This window comes from Trichoderma breve, chromosome 2, assembly GCF_028502605.1.
Source record: "Trichoderma breve strain T069 chromosome 2, whole genome shotgun sequence".
Classification (NCBI taxonomy): domain Eukaryota; kingdom Fungi; phylum Ascomycota; class Sordariomycetes; order Hypocreales; family Hypocreaceae; genus Trichoderma; species Trichoderma breve.
The window spans coordinates 6,827,511-6,844,556 of record NC_079233.1 but is presented as its reverse complement, the minus strand read 5'-3'; the positions used below and the strand labels follow the sequence as shown (position 1 = coordinate 6,844,556).

Below are 17,046 nucleotides of genomic sequence, written 5' to 3'. Positions count from 1 at the left end.
TCTGTTCTGAACAGCTACGTTTGTTTGCTTCTCCGCCTTCGCTCTACATCTACCCTTGCCAATCGTTTGCTGGCTTGAATCAACTGGATGACATTAATTATTTGCTTCAGCGCCATGAACGAAAAGCAGATCTTGGCAATAATATTCGGCAGGTATCCGTCCATTTTGTTCGCCCGCGCCATCTCAAGCGCTGCAGAGCTATAAGGGTTTGGGAAGATTTGAGTTAATAGCGAGGTGTCAATCTCTGTCCCTGTCTGTAAATGCTCTCTTCCGTCAATATCTGCATTTAAGTAGAGAGGATCGACTGGTGAAGAGAAGGAGACAAGGTAACAGGCGATGAAGAAGAGCTCGTTGAGAGCACAGAGAGAAAACAAGACAATCTGAATTACACGTCAGAGCTCAGTGTATAGATTTGGCCATGGCAGTTGCGCACCTTGTTCGTGTAATACACCCTCATCAACCAGTGTTGGCTGTTGGCGACGTCTTTGTGGCTCGTTCCAGCACCACCGACAACAAGAGATGCATACATGTGCATATAATGACTTGCAAGATCCAACACAATTAGACCCTGGAAAACAATAGCCCAGCGAGGCATTGCCGCCGCCAAGAAAACCAGCAGGCATGTCGTGGTGCAACGGTCCGTGACCATGTCGAGAACTGCGCCAAACTGCGTGCCCTGATCCAGCATACGCGCAGCATATCCATCAAGAGCGTCGAGGAGACATGATATAGTGTAGAGAAGAGAGCAGGTGCGTGGATGAAGTGGCATATAGTAAAGGGAGGCTATGGCCAAGATCACTCGGAAATATCCTAGACATGGTGTCATATTAGTAGTGAGCAGGGCATACGATGTAGCATAGAGAAAAAAGACGCACCAATGATGTTGGGCCAGAATAAAAATATGTTTTCTGAGGATGTCTGAGTAGAATCCTGGTCTGGAGGCTGGTTGGAGGCATTGTCTCGTTCGCGATTCTGATCTCGCTGCGCCACAACTCGTCGTGGAGGCATTGCGAAGAAACGAAAGGATAGATTGTAGAATCTGGAGAGAACGAAAGAAATAATGGAGTGATAAACAAATTATAAAAAGGTTGAAAGATGGCTCGCGGTAAAGAATGTAAAGAATGGCGCACACGACGCCAAGGCTGGTAATGGCGACAGCCAAGAACAAGCAAATGCTGCCTTGTAAGAGCCTCAAGCGGCACCAAAAAGATGCCCATTTCTGACTTTGACTGCTGACTAAGTTGACACGTGTGATAATATCTTCAAAATCTGGTTGATTTACAAAAGACTGCAGCCAACAGCCCTCTGCATTTTTTGCTGTGTTGGTCTTAGTGCATGTGGTTTGGATCACAGTTGCAGAATAGCTTCAATGTTCACAGAGAACAGCAATATGTTGCAGTAGGTAGCCCTAGAGCTATTCTACGAACTATTTGCGTTTACGAATGGTCGTTATGACATTCATTTCTTGCGGATAGCCTCTCAATTTCGAGTTGGACTCTGCAACAAAAGGTGCAGTCATTCGCGAATTATGATGAGAACCTACCCTAAATGAATTGCACATTCAAGAGGTCCATGTTTGCTTGCGAGTTCTGGATACTAATGTCACTACCAATTTACTTATTATTGAATGATATAGTGATCAACCAGCAATTGGTGCAAGTGTCTATGATCAGAACTCACCGGTGCGATTATAGGCAAAGAGTGGATATGTATGAGAAGGCAGTAGTAACTTGTTGGAAATGCTTCACTGACTGTAGGCATCTCAGAATTCGTCCCCTCATCCTCTCTAACCACGTTTGCTCTTTCTGCATCAAACGCACTTTCTGCAGTCAACCAGCCCTCGTCAGGTAGACTGTTATGCTATTGTTTGTCTCATAAAACGTTAGGACTCGAGGGATACGGTCAACTTCAAACGAGTGCAATTTTAAGTACAAACTTGACAGTCCCTGCGTTTGCTGCGAGTCAAGAACGAAGGCAGCAGCGTCGCGTCAAAACACCCTCCGCTAGGCTTTGAGTTTTCCAAACAGATTTGTCTCCACGCAGCAACCGTTCAAACCGCTGGTTGCAAGAATAGAGAGTGTACACTGTCATTTTACGAAGGGTACGCGATGAAACTCTCTGCTTTGCATTTCAGTTCCGAGGCAGACTACATGATGCCAGGGCCCTTCAAGCATCCGACGCCCCTGCTGCTAACCTGCTAAGCTCGCTGCTCTCCGTCTCTAGAAAGAAATTCTCACAATCCTAGCTATCCACAGAGTGACGTTGGTAAACAGCAGCCCAATGGCTACCGGCATCCCATCCACTCGTCGCAAGATGCTGTCAAACATGACAGGTCCCCCACAGAAACTCACGGGGGCTAATATCTCAGATAGCCGTGAGGAGCCCCATAAGTTAATCTACAGCAATTTCGTCCCGTGGATGCTTCTAGAGGCTCTCTTTCATTTATCGTTACCGCCATTTGGCGAGCCGCTGTTACGCCGTTACGCTTATACGAGTCTGTTCATGTTTTCCATCTCGTCACTGGCTCCCCCCCTCCTCCCTCCCTCAGCGCTGATTTACGCCCGTGAGTTCGGCCGGGATCGAGTTCGAATCGAAACCTGTTAGATGGAACAAAACGGCGTGCCCGTGATTATGCCATGGGCTCTGTACTCCATGTCTACCTCCGCATCATTTTACGGGCTGCAAGGGACCCGCTTGGTACGACTCCCATCTCCGATGTAAATCGTCTCGGTGAGTGTCACGACGAAGTAGCCACGGCCCCCATCCATATGGCCCACACCGTCGCTTGCTGTTTAGATCCTAAACCAGCCACCTCTGAAGCTAAAGCCGGGCTGACTTGGATCGACATGGCCTTGAATTCCGGGCTCGCCGTGTAAGCGACAGCAGCCGCTGTGGCCACTTTTTATACAGCAATCAAGCAATCAAGCAAGCAACTGTCCAAAAGGCGAGACATGCATCTGAGAAGTCTCGAGAACTCCGTCACCGCCTCGTTTGCCTCCTGTTTGATTGGCTCTGCTTCATCCCGACCCCCAGTTTACAATGGCCGGTGACGCTTGAAATCATTGGGCTAAGAAGGCAGACATGCATAATGAATATGCAGCCATTGCTGCTACATGTAACTGGGTGCCACGGGTATACGTATGTATACCTGACTCTTTCAAATGAAATCACAAGATGGTGCGCCGTTGCGCCGACTTGGCCCTTGTTTCCCTTGCTCTTGTGCCGAAACAGAGAGAGTAAGAATAGTATTGGGGAGCAGTAACCACGATGCAAAATAGAGCTGCCAGGGAATGAGACCGGCCGTGGTGCGTTTGTGCGACTGTCACAGCAAGACGAAGCTTGTCATTGAGGCTGTTGAGCACCCAGATTTTCCCTCCTTTAGCTCTTTTGGCCTCGTACGAACACACCTAACGTCTAGCTGACCTGAGAAGAGAAGATGCCAAAAATACACGTCCTTGAACACACCTACACCTTTGAACAACCACCCCCATGTGCTGAAACATGCCCTTTGAATCCTTTAGCCTCATCACGAGGTTGGTGATATCCCTGTCACAGAACACGGTTAACATTCTCGAATCAGGGTCTGCTTTGCCCATGTTTTGCTCTAAACCTGGATGACGCTCAGGTCATCTGCTGGACATTTGCAGCCTTGCCATCGTTTGTTTGCTCATTGGCTGACTACGCCATTTCAGTACCAGGGATTGGACACACTCCCTTGCACACCCTGCTCGATCGCATCCAATCGCTAAGCTCTCCTCAGTAACACCATCGGTTGAATGCAGGAACATGACGGGACTACAGCGCTGCAAAGGACCGTGCCCGCTTTCAACAGTGCGGAGAAAGGGCGGCTGCCTAAGGAGAATTAATTCCGTCTTTTTGAGGACAAGGACTTATCTCTCTTTGGGGCGGGTATCTCGAAAGATGCTGGAGAATGTTTGGCGGCAAAGGGGGGGTGGGGGAAGTGAGTTGAGGCTTTGACCAGGTTCTGATCAGACGCAAGCTGAAGATTTATTCGCTAAGCAGCGCAACATACTCGGCCGTTCCGAGGCGTTTTGAAACCGGTTAGCAGGCAGATTTTAATTAATTAACTTGAAGAGACGAGGGTCCCCAACGGCGATGGCCGTGTAAGCGTCACTCTGTCCAGATCGGATCCAAACAGAAAGGGGAAAGGGGGGAGTGTGTGAGAGAGGAGAGGTATCGCCACACAGCTGAAAGAGAGATGCCGGCAATAGATACCGCTCGGCTGTTTGATCAGAAACACTTGAATTTTATGCATAGTGCAGGATGAAACTTTGGTGGAGCGAGTGTGTTATGTGTTATTCACCGCTGCCAATCCCTGTGGTTTGTACAGCTCAACTATGTGCGGCATCTGAGACTGGCCATGTACATGTGTGTGTGCACGCATCATCGTCTCTGCCTGTCTTACAAGCCTTGATCAACTCACTTCTGGCTGGTAGTGGCCTTGCACGCCCTCTGCCATGTGCGCGCTGGGCTGCCTTTCTGGAAACGCCTCGATTCACTCACCGTCTTGTCCCTTGCAGGGCCCGGGATCTCGCCCCCGTCAAGCCGCTGGCGCGTTGGCGTGCCTTGCTTTGGTCGGTCTGGTGTAGCTCAGGCGGCATCATGCGCCTCTTCTGGTCGAGACAGACGTTGGGAGGTGTCTGCCGTGTGCCCGGACAGATTTGAACTCACAAGTAAAGGGGGGAGGGGAGGCAGCTGGCCAGCTCATACGGCAGCCACAGCATCGCCAAACGCCAGTGTCGAAGGATGCAGCTTTGCCATACTCGACATGCACCTTGAGGACAGAGACAGGCTGGCCATTGGCACTATTGTACATGTAATCAGTAAACCCACTGCTACTCGTTGACGTTTCTCGTATGCATGTATGTCTGTGTGTGATCATTCTGTTCTGCGGGTTCGTGTCGAGTATCAGAGACACACCAGCGCAGCTCGTCCATGTCGATCAAACATTGACTCTCTGCGTCCACGCCTCTCGAACAAGATTCACTGATCTCTCTCCATCTTCCTCTCTCTCTATCTCTAGCCCTGCCGCCTCCCTTGCCCCCTTTCCTCCTAGCGACCTTCTGGAAGAAACAGTTTCCCGTTGTTATGACCTAACAACACTGCAATATCCCATTTAATTGCCGAGCAACACGTGCGTGCTCCCCATATATTGCTTCTGTGAGGAGTGACAGAGCAGATTGGGGGTAGTAATCCTTCCCGTTTGCCCGGTACAGGGACCACGCCTCTCGACAATGTCTCGTCTTCCTCGTGTGCTGTTCGTCATGTGCCTGGTTCAACTCTAGTTTCTCGCCTCAAGTTTCACACGGATGGAGGCTCCCAATGTACCAGGTAGCAAGGTACATGTACCTACATGTACGCTGCGTAGGGTGACTTGTCCCTTGGGCGGAAACAAGTCGGTGGCTCCTTGTACGACGTTGAGCTGGGGGGGGACTTTGCTTGGGGGCCCTTCTGCAGGCTGCTATGCGGAGTTGCACAGAGGAGAATAACTTGCATCTCATTTACTCTGACCGCTACGTTATTGTAACAATACGTGATGACCTTGATGGCCTGCAGTTTTGCAATGCGAAGGCGCGTATCTCTGGCTGGTCAGGATTATTTGCGCGGTGTATGATGAGGTCACTTCACTGCCCTTTTTTTGTATGGTAAAACAAGTCGAAGCAAAAATAGACTGGCGAATAGGCATCTGAATGGAAACAAGTGAACATTAGCAGTGAACCCGTATCCTCTGAATCCTTGAAAGAAATTATAAGGCTCGATATGTGCTCCATGCTCTGCCATTCCTGGAATAGACTGTAAGAGTGTTGTCGTGTGTAGACGAGGTATCTGACGGAAAAGAAACAGTTTGCATACTACGCACTGACCTTGGATCCATCACCATGACCGCTTACAGGGCCATTCCAGAGAGACCAGGGAAGACAAGGCTCCTCGAAATAGAACGAGAAACAAGAGTTGGACGGCCAGAGCCTGTACATCAATGTTGTGCAGGATGCGGTTTGCAAGGGGAAATCTAATCTAGATTCACCCTGAGATAGAGAACGGCCAGGGCCAAAGGGGGCCAACAGGTATCCGGCCCGAGAATCCGGTGAGATCGATGAGGAGGGTCCCTCCTCCACGTGTGTTGCTTTGTCGGCAAAAGAAGAACAGGGTTAAAGCGAACCACGTACAGATGTGTAGATCTGCACCAAGCCTTTGATTCCGCAACTCCCTGCCATCATGGCACAGCTTCTCCACTCCCTTGCGTAGCCCTGACAAGAGAGACTTTGGGCATTCTGGGGGGGATGACAAGGTCGACGAGCTTGTCAACTGCTGTGTACCGGCAGCATATGCGGCCGTGGTGACTTTTTTCTGGCAGCTGTGTTTTTGTTTTGTTGAGTGGCCTGCGATGGCCGAGTGGGAAGAGAGTGTCAGTCCAGGGAAAAGGCAGAGGATGAAAATAATTGGACGACCAGGCCGGGAATGGTGCAAGCAAACAAACAAGATGAGAAAAATGATTAAAAATAAATAAAATGCAAAACGGGAAAATTGGGGAATCGAGGAGACGACGGGCGCGTACCGAACATGTATAACTATTCCTGAGCTACAGCTCCTTCGTCCCGGATCTCTTGTTCTAGATTCTTTCATCCTCTTCCCATTTGCCTTTCTTCTTCTTCTTATCTTTCCCCAGATTGCCTCATTCATATTACTTTGCCGAATCATTCACACCCGGCTGCCTTCTACAAGTTGCCTTGCCTCAAACGGAACCCCCTGATTCGCCACCAAAACAGAACTATAGGCACAGCCTTTACACTCTGCCTCTTTGTCTTGGTACCAACCAGCATCACCGAGTCACTGTTGAGGCCCAAGTGAGCACAAGACGTCAGACCCGTCGTTTCCCGTCTCTCTCTTTCTCTCTCTCTTTCTCTCTATCTGTTGCTATCAAACGGCCAGAGCAGTGTCCCTCTGCCAACAAGATTGTATCGAGAGCCTCGCGCGTTTGCTCATCCGATCTTAAAGTGGACACTTGACTCGAGAGGTCAAACGGTACTTGGCACACACACCACCTGTATAAGCCACCCATAGGTATCTGCCTTGTCCTCTTTTTCGATCCTCCAATCATGGGTTCTTCAAGCACCCACTCCTCCAACCACACAAGGTACTCTTCTCCTCGTGGCGGCATCTCTCCCTACGGAACGCCGTACGCGGACCGCAGATCCAACTCTTACCACAGTGACTCTCGAGGCAGCATGATGAGTGACCGGGAGTCGACCGAAGAGTCGAACCCTCAACGGAAGAGAATCGCTGTTGCGGTAAGCTGATCTTCCCCAATCTTCCCTTCTCATCCCTGAGATACACACAGGGACAAGATTGCTGACTTGATGTGGACAACAGTGCATGCGATGCCGCAAAAGAAAGATTCGATGCACGGGAGACAGTGGAAATGGCCAGCCGTGCCTCAACTGCAAGAATGCTGGCTTCGAGCCATGCCAGTTTCTCCGGGTAAGATGATGATGGCTCTTGTCTGTACTGATTCACCACATGGTTAACCACCTTCTTTCCCCCAACTCAGGTATCTTCTCACGAGACCCATCTCAAGAACGAGCAGTTCACCTACAGCCTCGAAGTTGCTCGTAACTTCCAAGCCCGAGGATCCTCAGTCGTGCCCCCCATCCCAACAACTCCCCTGCCATCGCCATATCCAGAGCCCATGAGCATGCCCAGCGGCGAGGCCCTGCCGTATATGAACGGCTCTGCCTCTAGCTACGCCTACGGCAACAAGTATTATCCCTTGTCAGGATGGTCCAACGGATACACCGACGACAACAGTATCGATTATTCGGTGTATCAGCAGTCGTACCCGCCGCAACATGATGCTGCCTACATGGTGGGCTATCGAATGGGCTCTAATCCCCCTTCGAACAAACCCTCTGGAGGCAGCACGCCCTTGTATATCGAACCAGAGACTGCTTATGGCTATCCTGCTGGTCCTTCAGCTGCCGCAGCAACAACGATGGTACATCGGCCTGCTCCCGTACCCGAGACAAACACTGGTTTTGCCTACCATGGCATCGCCTCCCTCCCCAGCGAGAGACTTCTACCCACGCCTTCTTCGCGGCCCATGACTAGCGCTCCTCAGCAGCCTCCCTATCGAGCAGAGTCCATCTCTTCAGCCTACAGCAAGACATCCCAATCTTCCACCGGCAGCTCCTCTCCTGCTGCTCTCTCCGAGGCAGCAACCACATACACCAGCTTCGAGAACTCGCCTCTGTCCTCGTATCCCACTCCCACCACAACAAACTCGCACCTCCGCAGCGAGTACACGACATCTGCAAACCCGTCTCTCGACGCAATCATGGCGCCGTCTGAAGAGCCGCCGCGCATGACGGCCCCTGAGATGCAGTACAAGTACATTGACACAACTAGGCGCTATGCCAGCACGTACACCGGCAATCTCGGAGGCTACAGCATGGCGAGCAGCCATGGCCACTCGGGTTATTCGATGGGTGGCGATGAAAACGACCGCAAGGCTGGCATACGGACGTAAAAGTGGACGAACAGATGAGTTTCTACGACGTCTTTGCAAAAGGGGCTGTGCTCCCACTACCGCATTACCCCATGAAGGGGTTTTTATCATGTACTATTTCGTTTGCTTTGTGTGGTTTTCTTTAGCTGTTTGCTTTTTCTCTTAATTCTCACTAAACTCAGTCCTCCCATTGACCAGATCTGCGTTGTGAGAACGGTTTCCCTTCCAAAGCCATCACCAGGATTTTCTCGCCGACTTTCCAAAGGCATCTTTCAGATTCATCCCAAAAACATTCCAAAAAGGAGGATTACGAAAAACAAGAAAAACACAAAACTTCAAGCCTCCTCGCCAAATCCATACAGGGCGCAACGCCACCTCGTGTCTCTCGATAGAAGAGCCAAACAATGTTCAGGGGATGGGCAGAAAAACATCCTACTCGCCAAGATTTATTTCTTTTTTTTTTATCTCTGCTTCTCTGCCCTCCCCTCCCTCTCGGCAATTTTCTAGTCAAGATCGGTTGCATTGCGTCTCTGGCGGTGGACTTCATTGGCCCGTTTGGCTCGCGCAAGTGTTTTGGTCGCAGCATATGCAGATACGCCACCAGATGCGGAACTTCGCTTCTGTGATCCTTTTCTCACTCTAATCACGGCTGAATACTTTCTTCCTTTTGCCTTTTGTCTTTGCTCGGGTACACTCGCCTTCTCTTGCTGCGTCTCGTATTCCTCTAGTTCTTTTTGTCGCTGTTGTCTTTCATTTGTCATGTTTGAGACTCTATTTGTGCTTTGACTAATTCTGCCTCGGCAAATTTCACCACTTTTCCTTATTGTTTACTTCTTCGGATCTTCTATCACGAGTTGGACCGCTTTATCATGAAATCGGAAAAGAAAACACAAAAGCTTCGCAGAAGGACGGAGGATTAGTCTGGAAGAAATTGGTGGTATCCGGGGTCTGACTCTTCTCTTTACTCTTCATTAGGTTGGTATGTGTATGGTATGGTTATCGATTTTGTTTTGCTGTATTTCTGTTTTTGTTTCTTACATTTTTTGGTCTCGGAAAAAGGGAAGAGGGATGTAATGCAATGGCCATAGTGACACTTCGTGGACTTCCTTCTGGCCGTAGCCAGAGGTACCATGAAGAGCACGAGGGAGAAGCCGTATACAAATGGCAGATAACGGGGGAAATGGTTCTTTTTTACGGGATGTACTTAGACATAATACAAACAGTATTTCATTTCATACGCAAGTCGTAAGATGACCAATGAAAATATCCCAAAACTGCTTGGGATGACGGATGATTCTAAAAGCAAGACATGAGGGCATGGTTACCCACGCTCACGACCCGTCACACGGCATGCGCCGTCAAGAGCACCATCTGTTTCACTTCCTTGGGGTTGCTGCAATTTCTTTGGAAGATCAAGTCGCTTGCCGTGAGCCTTTCTTCCCACTGTCTCGATTGAAAGAGGGGGCAGCAGCCAGAGCAAGAGGGGGGACGTGTCTATATAAAGGGGAGGATTGCCCAGCATGAAATCCAACAGCAGGATGCGAGGTGTCAAAGAAACCCTGTACCTTATGAGAAGCTGTGCAATGATGCGACGACATGGAGGGGGGTAACATGGAGACCACCTCTCTGCCCCCCTTCTCTGGCTCTTTGGGTTCTTGTCGTTTTTTTGGTGGTGCAGCTAGAATGGCAAGGGATAGTTGCATCTGATATCGCCGGGAGGACTGGAGGCAAGGCATAGCTGGATGCTGTATGAGGGTGTGAAGATGATACAACAAGGTGAAGTTACGCCGTGGCAGTACCTTGGAAAGGATGGGACAGTCCAAGAACTTTGAGAGACACCCAAGTACTAGCCAGGTGCTAAGGGTAAGAATAGAGTTGACGATGCTGTGCTTGAGAAGCACAGCCAGTCTGTGGGCATGATTGGAGCGAGTGTTTGACACGGCATGTTGTGAGTACATTATATATATATGTTGTTTGCTATTCGGCCGAGGAACGGTGCTGTTCAGCCAAGGAACGGGAATGGAGGTGATAAATGATGAAGATGCATATCTAATATGCATGCGTCTAGACGTTGTACACAGAGACGAGCTGGCCAAGCATCGTCAAGAATGTTGGTATCTGATGGAACGCTTTCACACCGCAATGTCCACAAAGAAAAGCAGAGACAAGAGGATAGAAGACACCAAGTCAGGTCGTGGGAACAACAGGGTGTGTGTCATTGCGCTCAAGTCGTACAGGAGCTGTCCTATTTGACGCCAAAGACTCGCCGGCTAAGCACCGTCTGCTGTAGCTGTAACACACCGGCCTGGACGCCATCTACAATGGATACGTCCTTGGCCTTGTCCCGGCCGTATTCTTGGACGATGATGTCGCGAATCATGTCTTGCAAGCCTCCCATGCCACCGCAGCCCATGACGACACAGGTGACGTTTCCCGAGGAGAGCAGCCGCTTGGTAGCTTCTCTGAGGCGCACGTTGATTTGCTCCTGTGAGATTGTGTGAAAGTCACCTGCGTTGAGGCCGGTAGAGTAGACACCGGCGAATCTGTGATCACTGATGCTCTGAGACAGTGGTTGACCCAGAAAGGCGGCAACACCATTGGAGAGGTGCGCCTCCCAAAAGGCCCCCGTTGTTACGATGCCCCATTGCTGCTGCTCTTGTTCAACAAGAGGAACAAGAGAAAGACTTGTCAGAATGCTGGCTTCGAAAATTCCAATTACAGGAGTAGGTTTCAGAGAATGAGCAAGCTGCTTGACGAGAGGGTGAAGACTGAAGCAGGCAACAAGCACGGCATCGTAGCCCTCGGCTTTGAACTCTGAGTCGTTTGCAACGGCTTCAACGCTAGCCTGTATGTGCTCATCATTGTCGATGCTGGCTGGAGATGGCTCAGGGGCCGTGTATGTGCTGATGGATACGGACTCGACAGAGTCAGCTTGGTGGACTACGGTGGATGGGTTGGCGAAATTACTGGAAGAAGAGTTGCTATTAAGTTGGCGGCTGATTCCATGGTCTTTGTCATGGCACGAGAAGAATTGGGATTGAGGAGGAGGATGTTGATATTGCTGGTGAGTGGAGGAGGCATTGTTGCTGTTGTAGCTGTGAGCGAGTGAAAGAGAGAAGAAGAAGGCGAAGAAATTCGTTGATGATATAAAGGCAAAAGGTAAAGAATTGATTTATTTGAATGGATCAGATGAGAGAATCAAGATGAACAGAAAACAATGGGATCAACAGGCATCCATAGAAAAATAATGTGAAGTTAAAGCTTCAGTGGATGGTGATGCTGTAAATAGACGGGCGATAGCAGTTGATAGCGCTGCGGGGTATCACGTGACGCCCGCAACGCCCGCCTCTGACGACAATCGACCCTCTGAGAGCCTTCTGAAGCCCCCCACCATGTGGCTCAACTGTCATTTAGTCGGTAGACACGAACGGACTGACGACGCCTCCACACTCGTGCCAGCCTCCAGCTTCCAGCTCCTCACCCGAAACCTCAGCTTCGCCCAACGCCCGAATTGATCCCATCGCCAACATGGTCCCTCCCATCGGTACGTGGAAATGCCCTGAAACCCTCCTCTGAAGCCCCCGGAGCTGCCCTGGAGCTGCGTCTGCCGTGGCTGGAGCTTGCTGCCGAGCTTCCCCCTACTCTCCTCCTGAGCACATGGAGGAATCCCTCGCTCCTCTCCCTTACTCTATACTAATGTGACATTGTCTTGCAGTTCTCGACGGCGGAACCGGATTCCTCAAGGTCGGATACGCCGCCCAAAACTTCCCCGAGCACCAGTACCCGTCCATTGTCGGCCGACCCATCCTGCGTTCCGAGGAGCGGACAGACAACGATGTCATCATCAAGGACATCATGTGCGGTGACGACGCGGCCGCGGCCCGGACGATGCTGCAGATCAGCTACCCCATGGAAAACGGAATTGTCAAGAACTGGGAGGACATGCAGCACCTCTGGGACTACACCTTCTTCGAGAAGCTCCAGATCAACCCGCAGGGCCAGAAGATCCTGCTGACCGAGCCGCCGATGAATCCCCTAAAGAACCGAGAGAAGATGTGCGAGGTCATGTTTGACAGATATGGCTTTGGCGGCGTCTATGTTGCCATCCAGGCCGTGCTGGCATTATACGCACAAGGTACATGATGATTTCATCTTCCCATTGTTCCCCTCTCCAAAGTTGTTTGTCACCGGTCTTGTGTTGTGCGGCGGACTGACATGACGGTGAAACTGCGCAGGTCTGAGCTCGGGTGTTGTCGTCGACTCCGGTGACGGTGTCACCCACATTGTCCCCGTCTACGAATCCGTCGTGCTGAATCACCTTACCAAGCGGTTGGATGTCGCCGGTCGAGATGTCACCCGCAACCTGATCAAGCTGCTCCTGCGCCGAGGCTACGCGCTCAACCGAACTGCCGACTTCGAGACGGTCCGCCAGATCAAGGAGAAGCTCTGCTACGTTTCATACGACCTGGAGCTTGACAAGCGTCTGAGCGAAGACACAACCGTGCTGGTCGAGGACTACACCCTTCCTGACGGCCGAGTCATCCGCGTGGGAAGCGAGCGATTCGAGGCTCCCGAGTGTCTGTTCCAGCCTCACCTGGTGGACAATGAGTCTCCCGGACTGGGCGAGTTCCTATTCAACACAATCCAGTCGGCCGACGTGGACATTCGAGCGTCGCTGTTCAAGGCAATTGTGCTGTCTGGAGGCAGCAGCATGTACCCGGGTCTCCCGTCACGACTGGAGAAGGAGCTGAAGCAGCTGTGGCTGACGCGAGCGCTCCAGGGCAACCCCGAACGCTTGAGCAAGTTCAAGGTGCGCATAGAGGACCCTCCCCGGAGAAGACACATGGTGTTCCTGGGAGGAGCCGTGTTGGCCAACATTATGGCGGAGAACGAGGCCATGTGGGTGACCAAAGCCGAGTGGGAGGAGCAGGGAGTGCGGGCTCTGGAGAAGCTCGGACCGCGATGAGTGTGAGTGTGCGCAGGGGGATGATGTGATGTGATGTGGGTTGGGCAAGATGTTGTTATATATTTATACGGCTAGATGAAGCATGTTAAAAGACGTTGATATTTGGCTCTCTTATGATTGGTGAATGGTGTTGACGAGAGGCTTGATGTTCAATGCACTGATCTTTCAACGGCAGTTTAGCTTGAGATGATCAGTGTACCTGGCCTATAGGCCCTTCTCCATCCCTCTTTTAGCCATTTCTGGCACTACCTACGTGGGTAATAATAGTGAAGCCATTCCTCTCACCATCTTGGCTTGGCACATGCTGAGACAATTAGATGTCTGGTACCAGCTACAACAAGGCGGCTTAGTCATCGGCCACACCTACACTTTGCATCTCGGCATTCTCTGTACCCAGGTATTTTATACTTTTCCGTGTTGCCGTTTGTTTGTTCAACCAACCAACTTCAATTGACTTCATCACAAACGCCTTTTTCTACCTCTGCATTGTATATCACGCGCTGCTCTCTGCACTTCACTCCCCTGCATCATCACATCATCCCTTTGCGCTATAGACTAGCATTTCCGTCTCTTCAACAACTAACAATCATCCGCTATTTTGTTTCTCGACTTGCTTGTCGCCACTCCTCGGATTTCTCCGCACCAGCCGGCTAAAGGCAGCATCGCATCAGCTCAAATTCCTCATCTCATTCGTCCTGGGCTTCCTTTATTCCACCATTCTCTTCACCACTACCGTTGCTGATCTACCCAATCAATCCGCCTAGCCACGTGCGAATACGGATCAACCACGTATCATTCCCCCTTCCAGATGCCGCATGTCTAGCTCGCATCATCTGAGATCAGTCCAGACACAACGCAAACCAAACCGTTGACTAACGGAACGGAGCCCTGAGTCGTATCGTGTGGGTGCGTGCATGCCTTGCCTACCTTGGTTGCTCCACCCGCTCACAGGCCAACAAGAGCTCTTCGGAAGTCGTCGAATCGACGCTTTTGCTCCATGCTGACAGGCCGTGGCGTCTCGCTCGCAAGGGAAGCCGGGATAGGGCCTCGACCAAGTTACAGTTACAGCCGCTGAGAGCAAAAGCAAAAGCATCGAGGTTATGAATCTGACAAACTCGTCGACGGGATCCGGGCCCAGTACAGCAAAGACTGCCAGCGTGATGAATGCAAGGGCCACCCAGACGACGAAGCGGAGCGTGTTGGCGGCGTTTGAAGGTGCGTGCTACTGACTGACTGGTCGCTGTTTGTCTTTATCCTTTTCCTCTCATTCTCATTCTCTTCTCTTTCATCTTTGTCTGTCTCCGGGATAGCGGTTGATTTTCCCCGTCTGCACTTGGGCCATCAATGTTTATCCAACGCCCTCTTCTTTTACCCACTCAAAGATCCACCTTGGATCAACCCACCGCGTGCCCTTTTTTAGGTGCTTTGTCTGCTTCTGATTTGTTCCTGTTCACCATCTTGTGCGGCTACTACTGTCCCCTTGTTGGTGGCATCGTCTACAGCGACAATACCATCCACCAGAGCGGCAGCAAGTTTTGCCACAGGCTGTTTTCTTTCTCCTTATATTTTCCCGCCTCACTGAGCTGAGCCACTCATTCATACGTTTACCTCTGTCTTTTTGCCATGTCATGACCCCCTTGAAGTCTTTCACTCTCACTCCCACTCTCACTGTCACTCTCTGATATTCCCGGGGCGTATTGAAGTCGCCCCCCGTCCCCATTCAATACCCATTTATTTCTCATTGCCAGCTAGTCAGATAATCTGACCCGTGCCAAGACCCGCGTGGGTTTATATTACACGATACCCGATCTGGCTCATCTTGCAAGGCTATTCTTTTTTACCCAGCCATCCATCTAAGCTCGCATTAACCTCCATCTCATCCGCTTACCCACACACATGCCTTTTGTACATGTAACACATCACCACACACACCACGCGCGCTTAGTCTCAGTCTCAGTCTCAGTCTCAGTTCCCCATTCTTCACTCTCTTCTCTCCTCTCTCACTCACCCGCAATCTCACACCACACATCCTGAGTAGCCCTCACTTCTCCCAGCATCGCATCATCCCCCAGCCATGCCTCTAAGGCTGAGGCCAGGCTATCCTCACTCGTCGTCATCGCATCACTTGTTCGCATCGTCTTCGTCCTCGTCTTCGTCTGCTCACCGCCTATATACAGATGGTCGCGACCAGTCGGCTGGCTACCAGCCCAAGGCACGTGTAACGGAGCGATACCGCATTATTGGGTTCATCAGCAGTGGCACCTACGGGCGTGTCTACAAAGCCGTCAGCAGAGCCAGCAATGGCGAAGGCATTGCCGTCGTCCGGACGTCCAGTGGCCTCACGCCCACCTCTGGCTCTGGCCCGGCTCCGATCGAAGTAGCTATCAAAAAGTTCAAGCCGGATAAGGAGGGCGAGCAGGTCAGCTACACGGGCATCTCTCAGAGCGCCATCCGCGAGATGAGCCTCTGCAGCGAGCTTCGCCACTCCAACGTCATCCGGCTCGTGGAGATTATTCTAGAGGACAAGTGCATCTTTATGGTGTTTGAATACGCCGAACACGACCTGTTGCAGATTATTCATCACCACACCCAGCAGCCACGTCACCCAATACCTCCAGCCACGGTCAAAAGCATCATGTTTCAGCTCCTCAACGGCTGCCAGTATCTTCACACCAACTGGGTCTTGCACCGCGATCTCAAGCCCGCCAACATCATGGTCACGTCTGGTGGAGAAGTCAAGATTGGAGACTTGGGTCTGGCTCGCCGCTTCGACAAACCGTTACATTCCCTCTTTAGTGGTGATAAGGTTGTCGTGACGATATGGTATCGTGCACCGGAGCTCATCCTGGGCTCGTACCACTACACTCCTGCTATCGACATGTGGGCTGTGGGGTGCATTTTCGCTGAACTGTTGTCTTTACGGCCGATATTCAAGGGGGAGGAAGCCAAGATGGACAGCAAGAAGACGGTTCCCTTCCAGAGAAACCAGATGCACAAGATTGCCGAGATCATGGGCATGCCGACTAAAGAACGGTGGCCACTGCTCCCAGCTATGCCCGAGTACATCCAGCTCAACACCCTGTCGGCGATGCAGCACAGCACGCATAGCCACCACCATCACAGCCACCACCAGAACCCTCCCAGCCGCGGCTACGCGACCACGTCGAGTCTCGAGAAGTGGTACTACAGCACCATCAACAACAACTCGGGTGCCGGATCTGCCGCCTCAGGCCCCAACGGCCAGCCCGCGCTCCAGTCCCTCGGCGCCGAAGGCTACAAGCTCCTCGCAGGCCTCCTCGAGTACGACCCGGAAAAGCGCCTCACCGCCGCGCAGGCACTGCAGTCGGTCTTTTTCAGCTCGGGCGACCGCGTCAGCGCAAACTGCTTCGAGGGCGTCAAGGTCGAGTATCCGCACCGTCGCGTCAGCCAGGACGACAACGACATTCGCACCAGCAGTCTGCCGGGTACCAAGCGTAGCGGGCTTCCGGATGACACGTTATTGCGGCCGGCCAAGCGCATGAAGGAGTGATTTTTTTTCTACATTCTGGATCGGTCC

The 17,046-nt window shown here is 51.4% G+C and overlaps 5 protein-coding genes across 5 annotated transcripts; 3 read left to right on the top strand and 2 right to left on the bottom strand.

Annotated features, from left to right (window-relative positions):
* Positions 1-14: 14 nt before the first annotated feature.
* Positions 15-1,008, bottom strand: T069G_04315 (CDP-alcohol phosphatidyltransferase domain-containing protein; the record flags this gene model as incomplete). Its single annotated transcript, XM_056171525.1, has 4 exons — positions 15-254; positions 306-380; positions 434-810; positions 876-1,008. 4 exons carry the CDS (start codon positions 1,006-1,008, stop codon positions 15-17), a joined length of 825 nt encoding a protein of 274 aa, XP_056032417.1.
* Positions 1,009-7,118: 6,110 nt separating this feature from the next.
* T069G_04314 (fungal zn(2)-Cys(6) binuclear cluster domain-containing protein) lies at positions 7,119-8,545 on the top strand (the record flags this gene model as incomplete). The annotated part of the gene is made up of 3 exons (XM_056171524.1): positions 7,119-7,310; positions 7,393-7,500; positions 7,571-8,545. The coding sequence occupies 3 exons, from the start codon at positions 7,119-7,121 to the stop codon at positions 8,543-8,545; spliced, it is 1,275 nt and encodes a 424-aa protein (XP_056032416.1).
* A 2,224-nt stretch (positions 8,546-10,769) lies between these two features.
* Positions 10,770-11,605, bottom strand: T069G_04313 (asp/Glu/Hydantoin racemase domain-containing protein; the record flags this gene model as incomplete). Its single annotated transcript, XM_056171523.1, has 2 exons — positions 10,770-11,427; positions 11,469-11,605. The coding sequence occupies 2 exons, from the start codon at positions 11,603-11,605 to the stop codon at positions 10,770-10,772; spliced, it is 795 nt and encodes a 264-aa protein (XP_056032415.1).
* A 447-nt stretch (positions 11,606-12,052) lies between these two features.
* T069G_04312 (actin domain-containing protein) lies at positions 12,053-13,490 on the top strand (the record flags this gene model as incomplete). Its single annotated transcript, XM_056171522.1, has 3 exons — positions 12,053-12,068; positions 12,240-12,659; positions 12,760-13,490. 3 exons carry the CDS (start codon positions 12,053-12,055, stop codon positions 13,488-13,490), a joined length of 1,167 nt encoding a protein of 388 aa, XP_056032414.1.
* Positions 13,491-15,564: 2,074 nt separating this feature from the next.
* On the top strand, positions 15,565-17,019 carry T069G_04311 (protein kinase domain-containing protein; the record flags this gene model as incomplete). Its single annotated transcript, XM_056171521.1, has 3 exons — positions 15,565-15,799; positions 15,869-16,550; positions 16,614-17,019. 3 exons carry the CDS (start codon positions 15,565-15,567, stop codon positions 17,017-17,019), a joined length of 1,323 nt encoding a protein of 440 aa, XP_056032413.1.
* Positions 17,020-17,046: the final 27 nt, after the last annotated feature.